At 38.8% G+C, this 17790-nt stretch overlaps 1 protein-coding gene across 7 annotated transcripts in view; it reads left to right on the top strand.

Moving 5' to 3' along the window:
• Positions 1–17790, top strand: part of SLC44A5 (solute carrier family 44 member 5) — a 380599-nt gene that overhangs the window by 173267 nt on the left and 189542 nt on the right. For 5 of the 7 annotated variants that reach the window (XM_040470674.1, XM_040470673.1, XM_040470672.1 and 2 more), the window contains one exon: positions 16775–16816. The exons of the other annotated variants lie outside the window; for them this stretch is intronic. In XM_040470674.1, coding sequence (XP_040326608.1) covers positions 16775–16816 — 42 coding nt within the window. The remainder of the gene's footprint in view (positions 1–16774; positions 16817–17790) is intronic. 7 annotated transcript variants of the gene reach the window in all.

Genomic DNA, 17790 nt, shown 5'->3' with positions numbered 1-17790 from the left:
AGTACTGTAGCTTTCTGCTCTCTTTCAGGCAGTCAGAATAATACAGCCCACCCCAGAGAATGCTTTTTTCCAATCCTTGCAAAAGATGCATTTGAGAATCAGGTTTTAGTGTCCGTGAATGGAAGTAGCTTGAGCTTTGAGAATTTTTGGAGCAGAGAAAATGGAAGGAAGGTTTTCCCTTTTTTTTTTTTTTTTTAATTAGCACATAAAGACAGCAGGAATAGAAGAGGAAGAGGGTTGGTTTCTGTTTAGTTTGGGTCTATAGCAGAAAGCAGCTATGGGCAGTAGAAAGAGCACTAGACCTAGAGTCCAAATGTAGGCCCAAGTTTCAGTTTGGCCACGTATTCATCTTGCTTCGTGGAGAAATTCATGTAGCCCTTGCTAGCAAATGGAACAAATAAGGCCTCCCTCATGCTCAAGGTATTAGACAACTGCCAAATATTCTAATAGCATCTTAACATATAAAACTTGTTCCACACTTGAAATTTCTATTTCTGACTTCACTATTTCTGTTAGCAACATCGACATTTCTCCCAGCCAAGCATCTCAATCACTACTGTTGTGTGTGGTATCAGTTGGGATACTGATTATTTGCCTAAAGTTTATTTTCTTAGATTTTATCTTTGCAAATATTGTCAGGTGAAACAAAGTTCTTTTGTTATAAGACAACTGTTTTTGTTTGTATGTTGCACAGCTAATCACTAAAGGCCTGCAAGACAGTGCTGTGCCCTGTGGGCAGCTGGTTAACCTCAAGAATAAGACTCTCCTGGCCCTCAGCGAGCTGGCAGCCTAGTGAAGAATTCAGCTGTGTCCTTAACTAATCCTGATACACAAAGCATAGCTCTGAGAACTATTGAGTCCCTCTAACTTGGAAGCATTGGCTCCTAGTAGTATTTACTCCAGAAGGGGCACTTTTCCACACATGCTGTCCAAATTTTATATCACATCACTCTGGTAAAAAGCTCAGTTTCTTATTTCTCCCCACCCCAAATTCTCTTTTAGCAAGTATTTCTTGAGTTTAGTAATTGTACCGAATACTTGAGGAGGTCCTATAGTGTGACCACATTGTATGATCACATCTTTCTTCTCAAATCCCTCTCCTTGTCACATGGACAAGACACATAGTTCCATGATAGTCCTTGATATATATTCAAATGGCTCACCAGAGTACTTTTTCCCAAAGATTAGCAGTGTTCTTTTTAAAAAAAAATTTTTTTTGGGCGCCTGGGTGGCGCAGTCGGTTAAGCGTCCGACTTCAGCCAGGTCACGATCTCGCGGTCCGTGAGTTCGAGCCCCGCGTCGGGCTCTGGGCTGATGGCTCGGAGCCTGGAGCCTGTTTCTGAATCTGTGTCTCCCTCTCTCTCTGCCCCTCCCCTGTTCATGCTCTGTCTCTCTCTGTCCCAAAAATAAATTAAAAAACATTGAAAAAAAATATAAAAAAAAAAAAATAAAAAAATAAAAAAAAATTTTTTTTAACATTTATTTATTATTGAGAGGCAGAGACAGAGTGTGAGCATGGGAAAGGCAGAGAGAGGGGAGACCCAGAATCCGAAGCAGGCTCCAGGCTCTGAGCTGTCAGCACAGAGCTGTACGTGAGGCTTGAACTCACAAACCGTGAGATCATGACCTGAGCCGAAATCGGACGCTTTACCGACTGAGCCACCCAGGCACCCCTAGCAGTGTTCTTCTAAAGAGGGTTTCTGGCAAGTAAAATTTTCAACTTCTTATCCCACAAGATTTTATGAGGTACAGACAAAGTTTGCATAACAAAAGCTTTTTTTTTTCAGCTATGCGTTTCCCTTTCTCCTATTATGTTTTGATCTCCCTTAGCAATGCAGCAATGAGCTAATGGCACGTATGAAATGAATAACTGGTAATTGGCCCTTCAAGAGCTATATGCAAAATGGTGGTCTTAATGAAAGAAGAGAAAGCCTTCCTCAATTTCTCAGCTCACTAGGGCACCACTAAGTACGATTCTGAAACAATGTCTCCATGCAGTCAGCAAAATGAAGGATAGCACACCATAGTGCAGTGGGTCATTGGCAATCCTATCCTGTTGAAAGAAAAATTAAAATGAGAAGAATAACTGCCATCCATTCATTTTTTGCACATATGGTTAATGGCCCACATTAAAATCTCTAACCAGTCTCTATCCTTCTTCACATAGAATAAGAAACAAGCGTCTCTGTTACTTCTTCCTCAAGTTTGCAGTCCTTGGGCCAGATAGACTATCTTAAAATGCATCAAGCACTTGTAGAGTCACAAGTCCTAGATGGGTTGTACATATCACATTCTACTTATGCTAATTAAAATGGTATAGAATGATTTTAAAATACATATGTATATTTTTATACCAATAGCATATGGTTACCATTTAAAAAATGATTTCATGGTAAATAACTGTTGTTGTTGAAAGGGCGATGTTTGAAGTGGACCATACTATGTTTGAAAATAGTCCTGTGAGTAAAATAAAACAATTCCCCCTCTGAAACAATAAAAATATGTTAAATTCCCAAAAGATAATTTCTTATATATCTAAATGCTTGCTACTTTCATTACTGTGAAATGCATGAATTTACTCTATAGCCATTATCAAGTATGGCTCATAATATGTAAGTGTCAGGGAAGAAATTTCTAAGCGTGTATATTGTGAAAGCCCTACTCCAACTATAGGCTATAAACTCTTTCACTTAGAAAAAGGTAATAGATGCAAGCTAAGCATGAGAAAAGAAATTTTAACCTGGGTATGCTTGCATTTTGTAGATTCTTTTACAAACCAGTCTGTACATCTTTCAAAACATAGTTATTATTGGGAAAACAATGCTAATTTATCAACCAAAAAAATTTTTTTTTGAGCGAAGAAAGCTATACACACAATAGTCTGAAGACCTAGAGGGCCTACTCGAAGCACTCAAAGCCTAAGAAATTCAGGAACTTGTATTGAAAAAAATAGTCCTATCTGGGATTTGTGTTTCTTTGGACAGCTTTTTTATTTATTTAAATTGACAATCCCTCTCTTTTAATTGAAGTGTTTAGACAATTTACTTTTAGTCTAATTATCAATAGGGTTGCGTTTCAACCCAGCATCTTGCTATTCATCTTTATTTGTCCCTTCTATTCTGTGTTCCTTTTTCCCTCTTTTCTTCTTTTGATTATTTTATGTTATTTAATTTTATCTCCACCATTGATTTAATAGCTATCCTTATCTGATTTATTTTTTAGTGGTTGCGCTAGGGTTTACAGTATACATCTTTAACTTAACAACAGTATACATTCAAATAATATAATGACACTCTTGGTATAAGAATCTTACAACTGTATGCTTCCATTACCCTCCCCCTGTCCTTGGTCTGATTAATATGGCTCATTTAAATTCCTCATGGGTTATATAAATCCTAAAATACACTGCTATTATTTTGCTATAGTCTATTACCAATTAAAAAGATAAAAAATGAGAAAAATGTTTTTAAGTTTACTTATATATTTACCATTTCTGTTGTTCTTCATTCCTTTGAGTAGATTCAACTTTTTACCAAAGACTCCCTTTAACATAACATATGTATCTTTTGGCTATGAATTCTCTCACCTTTTGGTAGTCTGAAAAAAGCCATTATTTCATCTTCATGTTAAAGGCTTTTTTTTTTTTTCATGTTAACAGTACTTTTTTTCCTTTGGTGCTTTAAAGATGTCATTCATTTTCTTAGATGTCTGACAAAAAGTCTACTGTCATTCATTCTTTCTTCTTCTGTATGTGTGTTGTCTTTCTCTAACTGCTTTTAAGATTTTTTTTTATTTTGCTTTCTTTCTTTAGTTTGAATGTGATGTTCTCTGGTATGGCTTTCTTCATCTTTATTGTGCTTGTTGTTTATTGAGATTCTTGGCTCTGTTAAATTTGGAAAAACCTCATCCATTATTTCTTCAAATGTTTTTTGGCCCGTCTCCTCCTTTCCAGAATTCTAATTACATCAGTATCAGACCACTTGATATTGTGATATTCTTGATGTTCTGCCTACAAATTTTAGACATCTCTGCCCTTTCAAACTCTGACCTCTTATGAAATTGCTGAATTCTGTTTAGGTTTCCTTCTCTGAGCTGTGGCCTGGACCTACTTCCAGGTAATGATCTGGGGCAACTGGAAGGTTTACCTGGTTTGTTTCCCTTCTCTCAGAGACCACAGGCCCATGCTCTGAAAACTATTGTTTTATTTTTTTATCTTTCTATTGTGCGAGGTATTTATGATGGGAAGGCAGTATCCATAACAGTTAATCCTTCATGGTCAGAAGCAAAGTTCCCCCTGCCTAACTTTTCTTTCACCAGCTTTATATTTAATTAATTCATAAGTTAAAAAATATAATTGATCTTTTAAAATGTAAATATGAATTTCCTCCACAACTTTATTGCATTTTGGATAAAATCCTGAATCCTTTCCCTGGCTTAGAGACCCTGTGTGATCTGGCCCCTTCTTTCCTTTGTAGGTATATCCTTTACCAACTGCTCTTTCCTCCACTCAAATCCTCCAGTGACACTGGTTAAATCGTGTTATTCCTCAGATCTACCATGCATGCTCTTGTCTCTGCCTGGCATGCTTCCCTTAATCATTTCTTGGGTACCTCTTACTCATCTTTTATACATAGGCTTGAATGCTACTTATTCAAAGTGATTCTTTCCCTGGTCCTTCATCACCCATGTGTGCAAAAAAATTAAGATTCCTTGTTATATTTTGTCATAGGACACTAGTTTTTTCCTTCATAGCACTGAACATAATTTGTAGTTATATTTTTATTTGTGTGCATATCTTTTTTCTGAGAGAGTATGTACAAATGGGGGAGAAAGAGAGAGAGAGGGAGAGGGAGAGGGGGAGAGAGAGAGAGAGAGAGAGAGAGAGAGAGAGAGAGAGAGAGAGAGAATCTTAAGCAGGTTCAACATTCAGCACAGAGCCCAACATGGGGGGAGCTCAATCCTACAACTCTGGAATCATGACCTGAGCTGAAATCAAGAGTCCAACACTCAACCGTCTGAGCCACCCAGGTGCCCCTGTGTGCTTATATTTAATTGTCATTTGCCTTGTGGACTATAAACTCCAAGAAGTCAGGATCTGTGGCTATTTTGTATATCCTTCTATTTTAGGGTCTGGCACATAGTAGACACTCAACAAGTATTTGTTGATGGATGTTTGTACTAGCTGAGAAATAGTGAATTCTACATCTTGAGGGACATGGGATAAGGACTAGGCATCATTATTAGGAAAATGTGTAATTCCAAGAAGATACCTAAATATCACAGCTCCTCTACTTTCCTATATTTTTAGTGCCGCAGGATGATGGGTTTGAGGGGTAAAAGCAAAGGGAAATGCCACTTTGTGGTATTTTTTGTGCTTTTTGTGCTTAGGACTATTAGTTGCTACAATCCTATGGTTTTAAAAATGTAGCACAGATGATGTGCCATGAATGTTCTGATTCATTTTCTCACTTCAAAATAATGGCTATTGCTTTAGTTATTATGAGGCAATCTAAGTATAGAAAATTTGAAAAATAAATAAAAGCTTTCCTGGTATCTCTTAGTCTCCTTTGTCGGTTCAGCATCCTCAGTCCATGTTTTCCATATGGGCTTGCAATTAGCCTTGGCTTTCTTCTGTCCTCTTGGGACTCATCCCTTAGTGCTTCTTCCCCTTTGCCCACAGCTTCTCTGTCAAATGTACATTTTTAATTCTGATGTTTCCTCTGGGCTGGAGCCCCATATGTCCAATGCCAACATGATGCCTCCACTTAGAGATCTAATGTAAGTTCAGAAACAAATTCATCATCAATCTTCCAAACTCATCTCATGCCTCTCATGTCCTATCCCGGTGTCTGGTACAACCATCCGCCTAGTTGTCTAATCCAGAAACATAGGTATTATCATGAGCTCCTCTTTCCCCCTCCTTCATAACTCTGGCCATATTCTGTCACTTTTTCAATCAAATACCTTTTGTGTCAGTGTGATTGGCATTGGCATTTTCTTGACTGAGCTGCAATCCTGTTTCACCTAGAATACTGCTCCACTCCCCTGACTGGTCTCCTTGCATCATCCTATTTCCCTCCCTTCTTTATCCACATTGCAGCCAAACTGATCTTTGAAAGATACACAGTATTCCGCTGCCTAGGACTCTTCAATGGCTTCCCACTGGTGTCAGAGTAAAGATAAATCTTCTAGACTACAAGGCCCCACAAAAAGCCTTCCACCTATTATTTCTGCCTTCTCTTTTCTTCTTCCTTTTCCTTTTTTTCTTCTTTCCAATTATGCTAGACTTTCAGCAGGTCCTCTAATGTGCACGCTCTTTTCTTCCTTATAGGCTATACAGGTGTTGTTCACTGTGCTTTGAACACTCATCCTCTTAAACTATAGCCTATTTCATTCCTGCCTGTTAGTACTTAATACAAGCTTTTTTTTTTTTTTGACTCTCAATGCAAAGTCAGGTTTTCTTATTTAATGCTTTTACAGTACCTCATGGCTATTCTTTTTTAAATTTTTTAGTGTTTATTTTGAGAGAGAGCATGCGTGCAAATGGGGAAGGAGCAGAGAGAGAGAGAGAGAGAGAGAGAGAGAGGGAGAGAGAGAATCCTAAGCAGGCTCTGCAGTGCCAGCACAGGGCCCGATGTGGGGTTTGAACTCATGAACCATAAGATCATGACCTGAGCCAAAATCCAGAGTCTGACAGTTAAATGACTGAGCCGCCCAGGTACCTGCCTCCATACCTCTTCTTTATTGCACCTCATACCTTGATAATTAACTGTAAATTAGTTGGTTATGTTCTTCACTTATTAGACTATAAGCTTCATGAGAGCAAGGCTGTGTCTATCTAATTCTTGTTAGCTCTGGTGCCTAGCACAGTTTTGAATAAAGTAGTTACTCAGTAAATACTTTTGGATTGAGAAATCCTTTGAAAGGATTGCTGGTACAGTTCTGCCTTCACAGAAAGGAAAAGTCAACCCAAAACAAAAAGCCAAGTTTTTTTTTTTCAAACCTGACATTGACCAAGTCAGTGGCCAGTGTGGAACTAATTTAGAAAAGAGAGTAGCAGGGATCAAGGACAATTAGGCAAAGCGTGGACATTTTTGGCACAGGATGCTTTTGACAACTCAAGTTTCAGCTAAAAGGGGGGTGAGGGAATAATGAATCAAGATCTAGTCTCAGTAGAAAAGAACCTGATAGAAAAAAGCTGAAAGAATAAGAGTTGTTCTCTGATTACTGAGCTTGACTATCCATGCTCAAAATGCATGGTGTCAGAAACTGAGCATAAAGAAGACACTACGACAACAAGGAAAGAAAAGTTAAGACTGGCCACGTATGGTAGAAAGCTAAGGAAAGTATAGCTTTCAGTTCATGTATGGTACCTGGAACTCTTTATCTCTAGATACATGTTTTTGGTTTTGGTTTTGTTTTGTTTTTGGCATGGGGCAACAGAGTATTCTCACAATCCACCTGCCACCTTGCTAGTGGAAAGAGAATTCTTAAAAAATGTACCACTGGACCTGGGTCACATTAACCCAGAGACCTGGCTAGAGTGAAATTTGTAATTTGTGGGTAGCATATTTTATTGTGGCTTATTCTGTGGGGGTCAGGAGGCAGAAACTGCCCCAGGTGCCAATGCTCGGCATGGTAACTGTCTACAGTAGGGAGAAAGGAAGTCACAAGACATGAGAATTTTATAATCCAGTTGATCAATAAATATCTATGAAGCACCTCATATGTCCCAGGTACTAGTGAATCCATGGTGATCTAGACAGATATTAAATAAATATGTAAGCTCTCAGGTAACAGAAACATTAGTGTCAAATTTTATAAATGTCATAATAGTCTAAGTGCACATTTTTATTCTACTTATAACAAGGATATCAACAAGAGCTGCCTTGTGCTGGGTCTGTGTTCTGCTCAAGACTTCTGGATGTGCATACTAACTTGTAAGAGAGAAAGAAGAAGACAGACACAAAGATTCTAAAGTGTATATGTTCATGCATATTACAATTATTGGAATTGTGAATATGTATGTTGATACCAGAGGAGAAATTTTGGAAAAATTTTTCCTTCTTATGGATTGCATGATAGAAACCTTTATTGCAGTGATAGGAATAGATTTTACTCTAAATGCCAACTTTGATTTAATGGAGTGTGGCTGCCTGGAGTACCATGTTGAGAAGGATTCTGAGGCATGTCTAGGCTTAAGGTATTGAGCACTGGATTGAAATATTTGAAATGGGCCCACGATGTAATTAGGGAAGCAATCATGTTACAAATTGCTTCTCCTTATTCTGTGTGGTAACAGAACTCACCTGCACCCTCTCCCCATTGAAACTGATTCTTTTATTTATTCATTCAATATTTGTTGCAAATGAGATGTGCCTGGCACTGTGCTATGCATGGGAGATACAGAGATAAAAGGACATAATCTTTGCATTTAAAGATCTTGTAGTCAAGTAAAATAAAATTACAATGTCATTGCATAAAAATGCCTTATCTTTATGTTTGAACAGTATTGTGAAATGCTACATTTTCTTTTTACTTTTCCCCCATCAAATCCTAGTGAATAAAATCTGCTCTAAAATTATTAAATACTGAATGAAGGTAGGCTGAAAAGTGTCATTCTCAACTCATTTGGAGCTCAAGATAAAAATCTTGCAAAATTCACAAATCATAGTAAATTGTCATCCAACAGAGAATATTTCCATCTAAGGATATGGGCTACACTGAACTAACAATTATATTTTGATATGTATTCTAACTAAACCCCAAGGCAACAACACCATGGTGTGACAGCTGTTTAGAATAAAGATGGAAAAATATTCCCCAAAAAAGTCTTATTAAGAGTATAGCTGTGCATATATAATGATCTCTCTGTACTTCTTTGTCTTTATTTTTCTCTTTCCTGTCCTTCCCTGCACCCCTCCCCCCCACCCCGATCATGCCAGAGTTTTCATTTTCCATTGAGGATCATGGTTCTGTTCCCTTTGTATGTGGTGATTGGATTCTGTTATGGGTCAATGACTGTGAAAGAAAGAACCCCTCACATTCTCTGTTTGTGACTACTTAATATTTTTCTGTATTGAATACATCATATCCTTGGTAGCTTATGCTTGTTCAACCTGTGCTCTTTTTCTTCTTTGTCCACCATCTGGACTGAAGTATTGCTCTTGTTTTTACCTCTGACCTTTACATGGGGAAATATCATTGGATATTTTCCAAAGGCAGAGGAGTCTATGTGAAGTGATCTTTACACCAACCTTCAGATGTCTCTTGAAGGTCAGGGAATTGACCAGTATCTTGGTACTATACAAATTTGCCTAAACTGCTTCATGGGACAAATTTAACTCTGAATGCCTCATTGCTCTTGAGACCACCCCTTCCTCTCTAAAGATGCTTAAGGTAATAGAATGGAATGGGTTGAGATTGTAAGATTCTAAGTCTTATGGACCTGGATAAAACTCTGACATTTACATACTGGCATTCAAAAATGGGCTGTACTATTATGCCAATAGTCTAATTTGAATCCCCAAAGTTGCTAACTTCCAGACTCTATACTTCAAACATCTAGCTTCTGTATATCTTATAATGGTGATGCCCTTATATACGGTCACTGCCCCAAGAGCTATGGTAAAATTCACATCCTCACTGGATCATAAACTATTCAAAAGCAGAGGCAGAGTCTTGCTATTTTTTAGTGCTACATTATTAGCACAGAGCAGGTACTCAAGAAATTTTGGTTGAATGAATAAAAACAATACAAAACTATTTTATTTTAAAATAGCACATAAATATGGCAACCACCATTTCTACAACCTCCCTCCCCCAAAACACAGTGCAGGGATTTGTAAAATCAATGATGTCAGTTTTTCACAAATTTGAGAATTCTTTTCAAGTTTGTGTTTCTATATGCAGTGGTTAGATTCTGTCTTCTACTGAATTTTTACCTTTCCTTTTCTCACCTGCCCCACCACACATCACCATGACATATTATAGAGGCTGATATAGAAAGAGATTGCCCCTTTCCTCATTCAAAGGATAGTGTTGATCCAGACAAAGGTGATGAAACCTAGAGGCATGGATATACTTAAGATGACATTGCTTAAGATGATATCACATGGATCTGCTTTATTCAATGAACTCTTGATCATTTTTTGGGCACAGAGGAATTGGCTTTTTTTTTTTTTAAATCACAAACGAAAAGAGACAATAGTATATGTTGGGAAATGTGACATGACTTATAAATAGATATAGCAGATAATTGCATGATGAAGTCAGAAATAGCATAATTATTGTCATACCTATTATCTACTTCCTCTTGTCTGCCATGCATCAGTTGGATGCCTCAACTTTTATAAGGAATTTGTGTTTTATGTTTCTTTTCTTTGGGTCTTTTAAAATGTAGTTAGTACAAATATGGATAAATTATTCAGTTTTATTCTAAAACATGTAGCATATTACACTAATTTACATTATAGCATTCAAGACATCTGTTATGGGAGGATTTAAAAGTGGGACAGATTAAGGATGCCTGTGTGATTCAGTCGATTGAGCATCCAACTCTTGATTTCAGCTCAGGTCATGATCTCATGGTTCATGAGGGTCGAGCCTTGCTTAGGGCTCTATGCTGGGTGGGGAGCCTGCTTGAGATTCTCTCTTTTCCTCTCCTTCTGCCTCTTCCCTTGTTTTTGTGCACAAGCGAGCTCTCTCTCTTTCAAAGAAAAATAGTAGGACAGATTATATCTGAATATCTGGAACAATGATGAGTTAATTGAGGAGAATATTGAAAGGGAGGAACAGGTGAAAAAAAGTGAGTTCAAGGATCCTGGAAAATATGTGTGTGTGTATATATGTACATACACACACATTTATGTGTATTCATATATATATATATATATATATATATATATATATATATATCATTGTATAAAGACATCCTCCTCTACATAGTGGCAAAAGTTCCTAGACAATCAAGTGGGTAAACATTGAAATAGCCTTGGGCCAAAATTGTCTAGGTTCTGATTCTAAAAAGAGTGTTGGGAGATCCTGCCATATATAAGTATCAATGACCATCTATTGCAATATTGTGGTTTTGGAAGGGATACCACTGAGTGTATTTTGAGGTGCATATATTTTCTGCATAGTTCAGGCTATCTCAAGAAATATCAGTGATTTAGAAAATAAGCTCTTCTTTCTTAATCACAGCTTACCACCTCTTTTATTTTTCATATGCCAGCATCCTTCAGAGCTCCCATGTTCTATAAGGAAGGGTATTAACATTCACCGAGTGTCTTTTATGTGGCAGACACTGGTGAAAATTTCAGTATCGTGTCATTCATTTCTCACAACAGCCCTGTGATAGCACTCTGTCCCATTTTACAAATGAGAAAGGCACAGCAAACAGAGGGAGTGAGGGGCAGGGCCAGGCCAGGTCTCTCTGACCACACTGTGGCCAAGCAGAAAGCAGAACTTCATCTTATCTGTATGAAATGTATTTTTTTTTCAGGCTTATGAGTTTTCAAACCTTCTACATTCCATAAAAACATACACCATTTCTAATTACTGAAAGGTAGTGTTCAACTTCTTACCTGTAACCATTCTCTTGCTTTTGATTTCATACACCTCAGTCATCTTTACCTACCAGCCTGCCCGCTTCAGCACTACCGTCCTTCTAAGACTGCCCCTGTGAGGAGTGCCTGGGACCCCCAGACCTGTGCCCTCATCAGCACCATCATTTTTTTGTCTCTTTAAGGGAAGTGTGTTATGTGTGGACCACATTTTCTGGCCTTTTCCCTCTTGACTTTCTCTGGACTGTCCCTAACTCCATTACAGATTTCTTTAAATCGTGGCTACTAGAACTGCCAAAAAGGTTCCTCATGCATAGGATAATATCTTTATTTTGTTTCCAGTACTTGACCATGATACTCAGAACGTTGTTATTTTTTTTAAATTTTTTCCCCATGTTTATTTATTTTTGAGAGAGAGAGAGAGAGAGAGCAAGTGGGGAAGGGGCAGAGAGAGAGGGAGACACAGAATCCGAAGCAGGCTCCAGGCTCTGAGCTGTCAGCACGGAGCCCGACGCGGGGCTCGAACTCACAAACCGTGAGATCATGACCTGAGCGGAAGTTGGACACCCAACCAACTGAGCCACCCAGGTGCCCCTCTTGTTACCTTTTAAGATTCAACAGCAGTTCTTCTTTTAGAGAACATAAAAGGTTACAGATGATAATCAGCAGGGTCAGGTCCATCTCAGACCTCAGGTGCTCAAGTGTTATTTCCACAAGGGCATCTAGGTGGGGCGCAACGTGGGCCTTTTATAAGGTGGTCAGGTGTGTCCACTTGCCCCCCTTCTTGCTCCTCCAGCTGCAGCTCACATCACTCAGCCTCTCACCCAAGTGTCTTCCAACCATACTGGCTTTGTTCGTGTTCCCCGTAGTTGCCAGCTCCTTCCTATCATAGGGTCTTTGCCCATGCTATGCCCTTTGCCAAGACTGCACACCATTACTCATCCTTTAAATTTCTGGTTTATTGCCCTCATACAATATACTTCTTTTTAAAAAAAAATTTTTTTTTCAACGTTTATTTATTTTTGGGACAGAGAGAGACAGAGCATGAACGGGGGAGGGGCAGAGAGAGAGGGAGACACAGAATCGGAAACAGGCTCCAGGCTCTGAGCCATTAGCCCAGAGCCTGACGCGGGGCTCGAACTCCCGGACCGCGAGATCGTGACCTGGCTGAAGTCGGACGCTTAACCGACTGCGCCACCCAGGCGCCCCACAATATACTTCTTCATAGCAACTATCATATCACATTTGCAAGTAAAGAATTATTGTTGTGCTTATTTGCTTAAAGTCTCTCATCCTGATGCATTACAAAGAACTCCATGAGGACAAGGAGGGATTCCTTTGGTTACCTATGTAGTCTCGGTGCCTAGCATAGTATTTGATACCGAGTAAGAGGCCAGTAAATCTTTGCTAAATGAATGACTAAATTATGGAAGGAAGGAAATAATGACTTTGTGGACACAGTTGTGTCCACACCCTGGTTCCAGTTCTCCCTTTCAGCAAGACTGGTTTTAACAGCCTCTTTTTCAGATGATACAGGCTTAGTTATCACATCTCTCCTGGGCTTGCAGACTGCCAGGTCTCTGTAGCAGGGGTTAATGAAGCCGGGACACAGTGCGAAATGATGTCAGCTATAGTGGCTGACTCTACATGGCCAGCCACCTGCTTTCTTGCAGTATACTGAGTAAGCCAAGTACAGTTTGGGTGGGCAATGGCACCAGAGGTTGGCATGCAGGACAGCAGTGGAGGTTCCAGCCACTACAAAGTGTTAGAAATTCAGCATCATGACTCTGAGTATTTTTTATATTCAGACATATCCAAGCCAATGCGTTGGAATACTGCAGTATAAAATATTTTTTTATCACCATAAAAGCCATTTTATGCACATTGTAGAAAGTTAGAAAATATATCAAAATAAAATAAAATTAAATAAAGTACCACAGCTACAATCACCCACACATACAACCTTTCTCATATTTCCTTCCAGATTTGTAGTATTTGTTTATGAGAGATTTTGCTTTTTATGCTGTTTGCTACCTGTTTTTTTTTGTGTGTGTGTGTGGTAAACAGTTTCCGCTTTTCCAGTTCAACAAATGTTAATTTTATCTTATATTCATCCTATATTCAGATTTCCCCAGTTGTCCCCCACAAATGTCTTCATAGCATTTTGTCCATCTCAGGATCTAATCTAGTCCAGACCTTGGATCTGGTGGTTATGTCCCTTAGGTCTCTAATATTCTAATTAGCAAGGTCCCTTTTTCTCCTAATACTGACATGTGGTCCTGTCAGTTGTCCTGCAGAATATCTCATTTTCTGGATTTGTTTGGTTCCTTCCCAGGGGTATCGTTCACATTGTTTCTTTATCTCCTGTATTTCGTATAAAATGTAGGTTAGGTTTTGATGTATTCCTGTTAAACATTTTTGGACCAGAATACATTCTACATATGCTGTATGATCTCCAATGCATCACATCAGGAGAAACATAGTATACGGTTGAATCACTATTAGCAATGCTGAACCTGAATGTAGGACTAGGGGCCGGGTTCTTTTTAATAAGATTCCAGACTGACACAGCAAGAGTGTGACTCTCACCATTTTCCAGCCTGGCTCTGCTCATTGCTAATCCCTCCTCCATCCCTATCTCCAACCTGTCTTCATCTCCTTAGTACCCTTCAAGCAGGTGCCTGCATAACTCAGTTGGTTAAGCGTCCAACTTTGGCTCAGGTCATGATCTCAGTGTTTGTGAGTTCAAGCCCTGCGTTGGGCTCTGTGCTGACAGATCAGAGTTGGAGACTGCTTCAGATTCAGTGTCTCCCTCTCTCTCTGCCCCTAGGCTCTGTCTCTCTCTCTCTCTCTCAGAAAAAAAATAAACGTTAAAAAAAATAAAGAAGACCCTTTGAGCAAGAAAGACAAAAGGAAATGAAGGTGGTAAAAGGCACAGCAATCAGATTAGGAAGGGTAGTCCAATAGTTCCCATCTCCAACTACATACTGAGGCTACTGCAGTAGCCATAAGTAGGCAGGATGCATATCCAGGAGCTGATCTCATTTGAGATTCCAGTCTTCTCAGCTATTACCAGGGTCAAAATAATTTGGCATTGGTGTTTGTACACATCCAAAGGCAGTCTGCATGATGTATGGATGTTCTCGTACTTTTTAAAAAAGATATAAGGTTATACAGAAAGCTGGTTCTTACCATTTTATGAATTGATCACACCAAAAAAAAAAAAGAGACAAAGAACTTTGATTTTTTAACTCACTGTGCAAATTCTAGGAAGAAGGAGTCAAAATTATATTGTATGATATTCTATTTGGGTAAGGGAGACCAGCACCTAGGTCCGCTTTGTTGTTTTTAAACAATGAGACTATGCAACCTTGGTACTTTCAACACTCTGAGTTTCCATATACCCTATCTGTAAAATGGGAATGCTTACACTTTTAGTCCATAGTTGCGGAGGATTTAACTGTGTCTGTAAAGCACCTACATTGCAGGAGTAGCTTATTCCCTTCTCCATCTGCTGGGGCTGAGGTTACTGCTCTGCTTCCTGCCATACCCAGCAAGGATTCCAGTGGGCCTGAGCCTGTGGGTGAAGTTCAGTAGTATATATACCTGGAGGAGTTGGGAAAGATCAGAGTAGGGAGCTAGAGGCAGGGGCCAACCTCTGTTACTGTACGAACTAACGTTTGATTAGAATAGTACGTTCTTAGGCCTTTTACCAAAAAACATTGCGACATCTTTTTTAAAATATGAAATTTTGTTTTTTATTATTTTCGGGGATTTGAAAGGCAAGTCTAGTTATTTAGGGCCCAGGAACAGGAATGAAGCAGTTGATATTGGATTTTAATATTTTATTCTATCTCTCAAGTACTCAGCCTTCAATATACATGCTTTTAGGTCTAATAAAACAGTGAGAGATGGCCATTCTTATTTGGGGGGCTTTCTTTGGCTATCTACCCCCCATGTAAAAGCTGGGAAATCAGTTAATGCTTATCATTCTAATGAATGTGGTCCAGCATTGCTCTTTTAAAGGAGGTGTGGTGCAGGATAAGGGGAGTCCTAATATTTTTATAAACTATCTTTATTTTTGTGATCCATCTGAGTGCTAGAGGCTGGAAGTTGTACTGGTTATGAGTGGACATTGGAGCCACATAAACCTAAGTTTGATTTTCAGATCCACCACTTACTAGCAGGGTGGTGACTAAGCAAAGATTAGACACGAAGCACATTGCCTCTGGGAACTTCAGCTTTTTATTTTTAGAGGAGAATTGATTACTCTGACTACGGCAATGGTTGTTGTGAATATTAAAAGAAATAATGTAAATGAATCATGGCACCTAGTGTATAGTAAGTATTCAAGAATTGGTTGCTATTTTAATTATCATTATCTTTCCCAGTGAACACAGTTTACAAATGCTCACTTTCTCTAGAATCTTTATCCCAACTCTGACTCTCAATGGTTTTCTATTGTTAGATTGATGTGAAACATGGATGCTTAGATCAAGGGTTGTAATTTCTGCCCATCAGTTCTATAGTGAGAATGCTTTTCGTTAATGGCTTGACAAGGCTGATAAAGTAACAGAGAATGGAGCGTTCATAGAAAGCATTAATATTTTTGTTTCCCACATGGATGGGATTATTTGAGCAATAAAACTTCAGTGTGCTATCACTGTTCATTATGGAACTTGCCACATCCACCTCCCCCACATGTAATGTGGTTCAATTGTGGCTGCAGAATTTGAGTTACATCTCTTCTCTGTAGTCTATACTGGCTATTCTGCATGTAGTTGAAAGTATTCAATGCATATTAAGTTTTTCATGACTAATGCATCTTCTGAGGTTTAAGCAGAAGCATAAAATGAAAGTAAACAAAGTGCCTTAGTTCTTGGTGCTGAATTTTTCAAGACTGTACGTATCACCTTGTACAAGGCATGGGTGAAAATGAAAGAATTAAAAACTTTATTCCCCCACCCTCCAACCTCTAAACCCAGTATCTTTGTGCAATTTTGTTTTTAACTTCCTAAGATTAACTTCCACATGATTAGTTACTATGGGCATTAAGTATCTGTTTAGCTAGTACAATATACCTTATGTTATTCTCTGTGTTAAGGTTGAAGAACTAGGATTTCTTATGGTAGGGAGAGATGGGTATAGAGCTTCGGAATCACTGATCCCTACAAATAAAGATTTGCTTGCCCTTTGTTTTTTTTTCCTAGAAGAAACATCAGACACTACTTACTTAGAAGATGATACCTATGGTAAGTCATAGTCTGAGTGTTAAGTGATAAGTTAGTCTAAGAATTCTTCATGACAGTCTATTTAGGAATACATGATTCTTTCAAAATCTAGGAACACCAAAATATTTGATTGGTATAGACTAATTACTGAAGACTTTTTTGGTCCTTCTTTCAAGTGGCTGATTTCTTCCTCCTGAAGGGATTTCCTCTCAGAGCTATAAAAAAAAAATCCCTCAGGAAGAAATCTTATATCTGCTGATGCTTCATTACCCCAGGTCATCCCATACATCTTGCTTTCTTTCCACCCTTGAATCTCAGTTTTTAACCTTAACACATATGTCTTATTTAAATCTCTCTTTATAATAAAGATCTCTATTGTCAGGCCTCTTGGCTGTTTCATGACACTATCTTACCCAGTCCTCTTTTTGTGACACCTGGCTCACACCTTAGCCCCGTTTAGTTGAGTCTTACTACTCAAAGTGTGGTCTGTGGAGGGGTGCGTGGGTGGCTCAGTCCGTTGAACGTTGGACTTCAGGTCAGGTCATGATCTCCCAGTCTGTAGTTTGAGCCCCGCCTCATGCTCTGTGCTGACAGCTCAGAGCCTGGATCCTGCTTCAGATTCTGTGTTTCCCTCTCTCTCTCTGCCCCTCCCCGGCTTGCACTCTGTCTCTTTCTCAAAAATAAATAAACATTAAAAAAAAGAGAAATTTAAAAGTTGGTATGTGGACCGGACCAACAGCAGGGAGCTTGTTAGAAATGCAGAATCAGGCCCCGCCCCAGTCTTACTGAATCAGAATCTGCATTGTCAACAAGATCCTCAAGTGATTCATTTGCAAATAAAAGTTTGAGCTGCACAGACTTAAAGAATTGTTCTTCCTTTATGTGTTCTCATTGCCCCTGAGATATCCAAGTACTTCTGTGCTGTGACTTCCAACATTCCTTGGATCCCAAATCCTCAACTGAAAAGGTTATCACATTTGCACTTTCCTATCTCT

This window comes from Herpailurus yagouaroundi, unplaced genomic scaffold, assembly GCF_014898765.1.
Source record: "Herpailurus yagouaroundi ecotype Mexico unplaced genomic scaffold, PumYag 77, whole genome shotgun sequence".
Lineage (NCBI taxonomy): Eukaryota > Metazoa > Chordata > Mammalia > Carnivora > Felidae > Herpailurus > Herpailurus yagouaroundi.
Note: the sequence above shows the minus strand (reverse complement) of the source record. Positions and strands in the feature narration are given on the sequence as shown.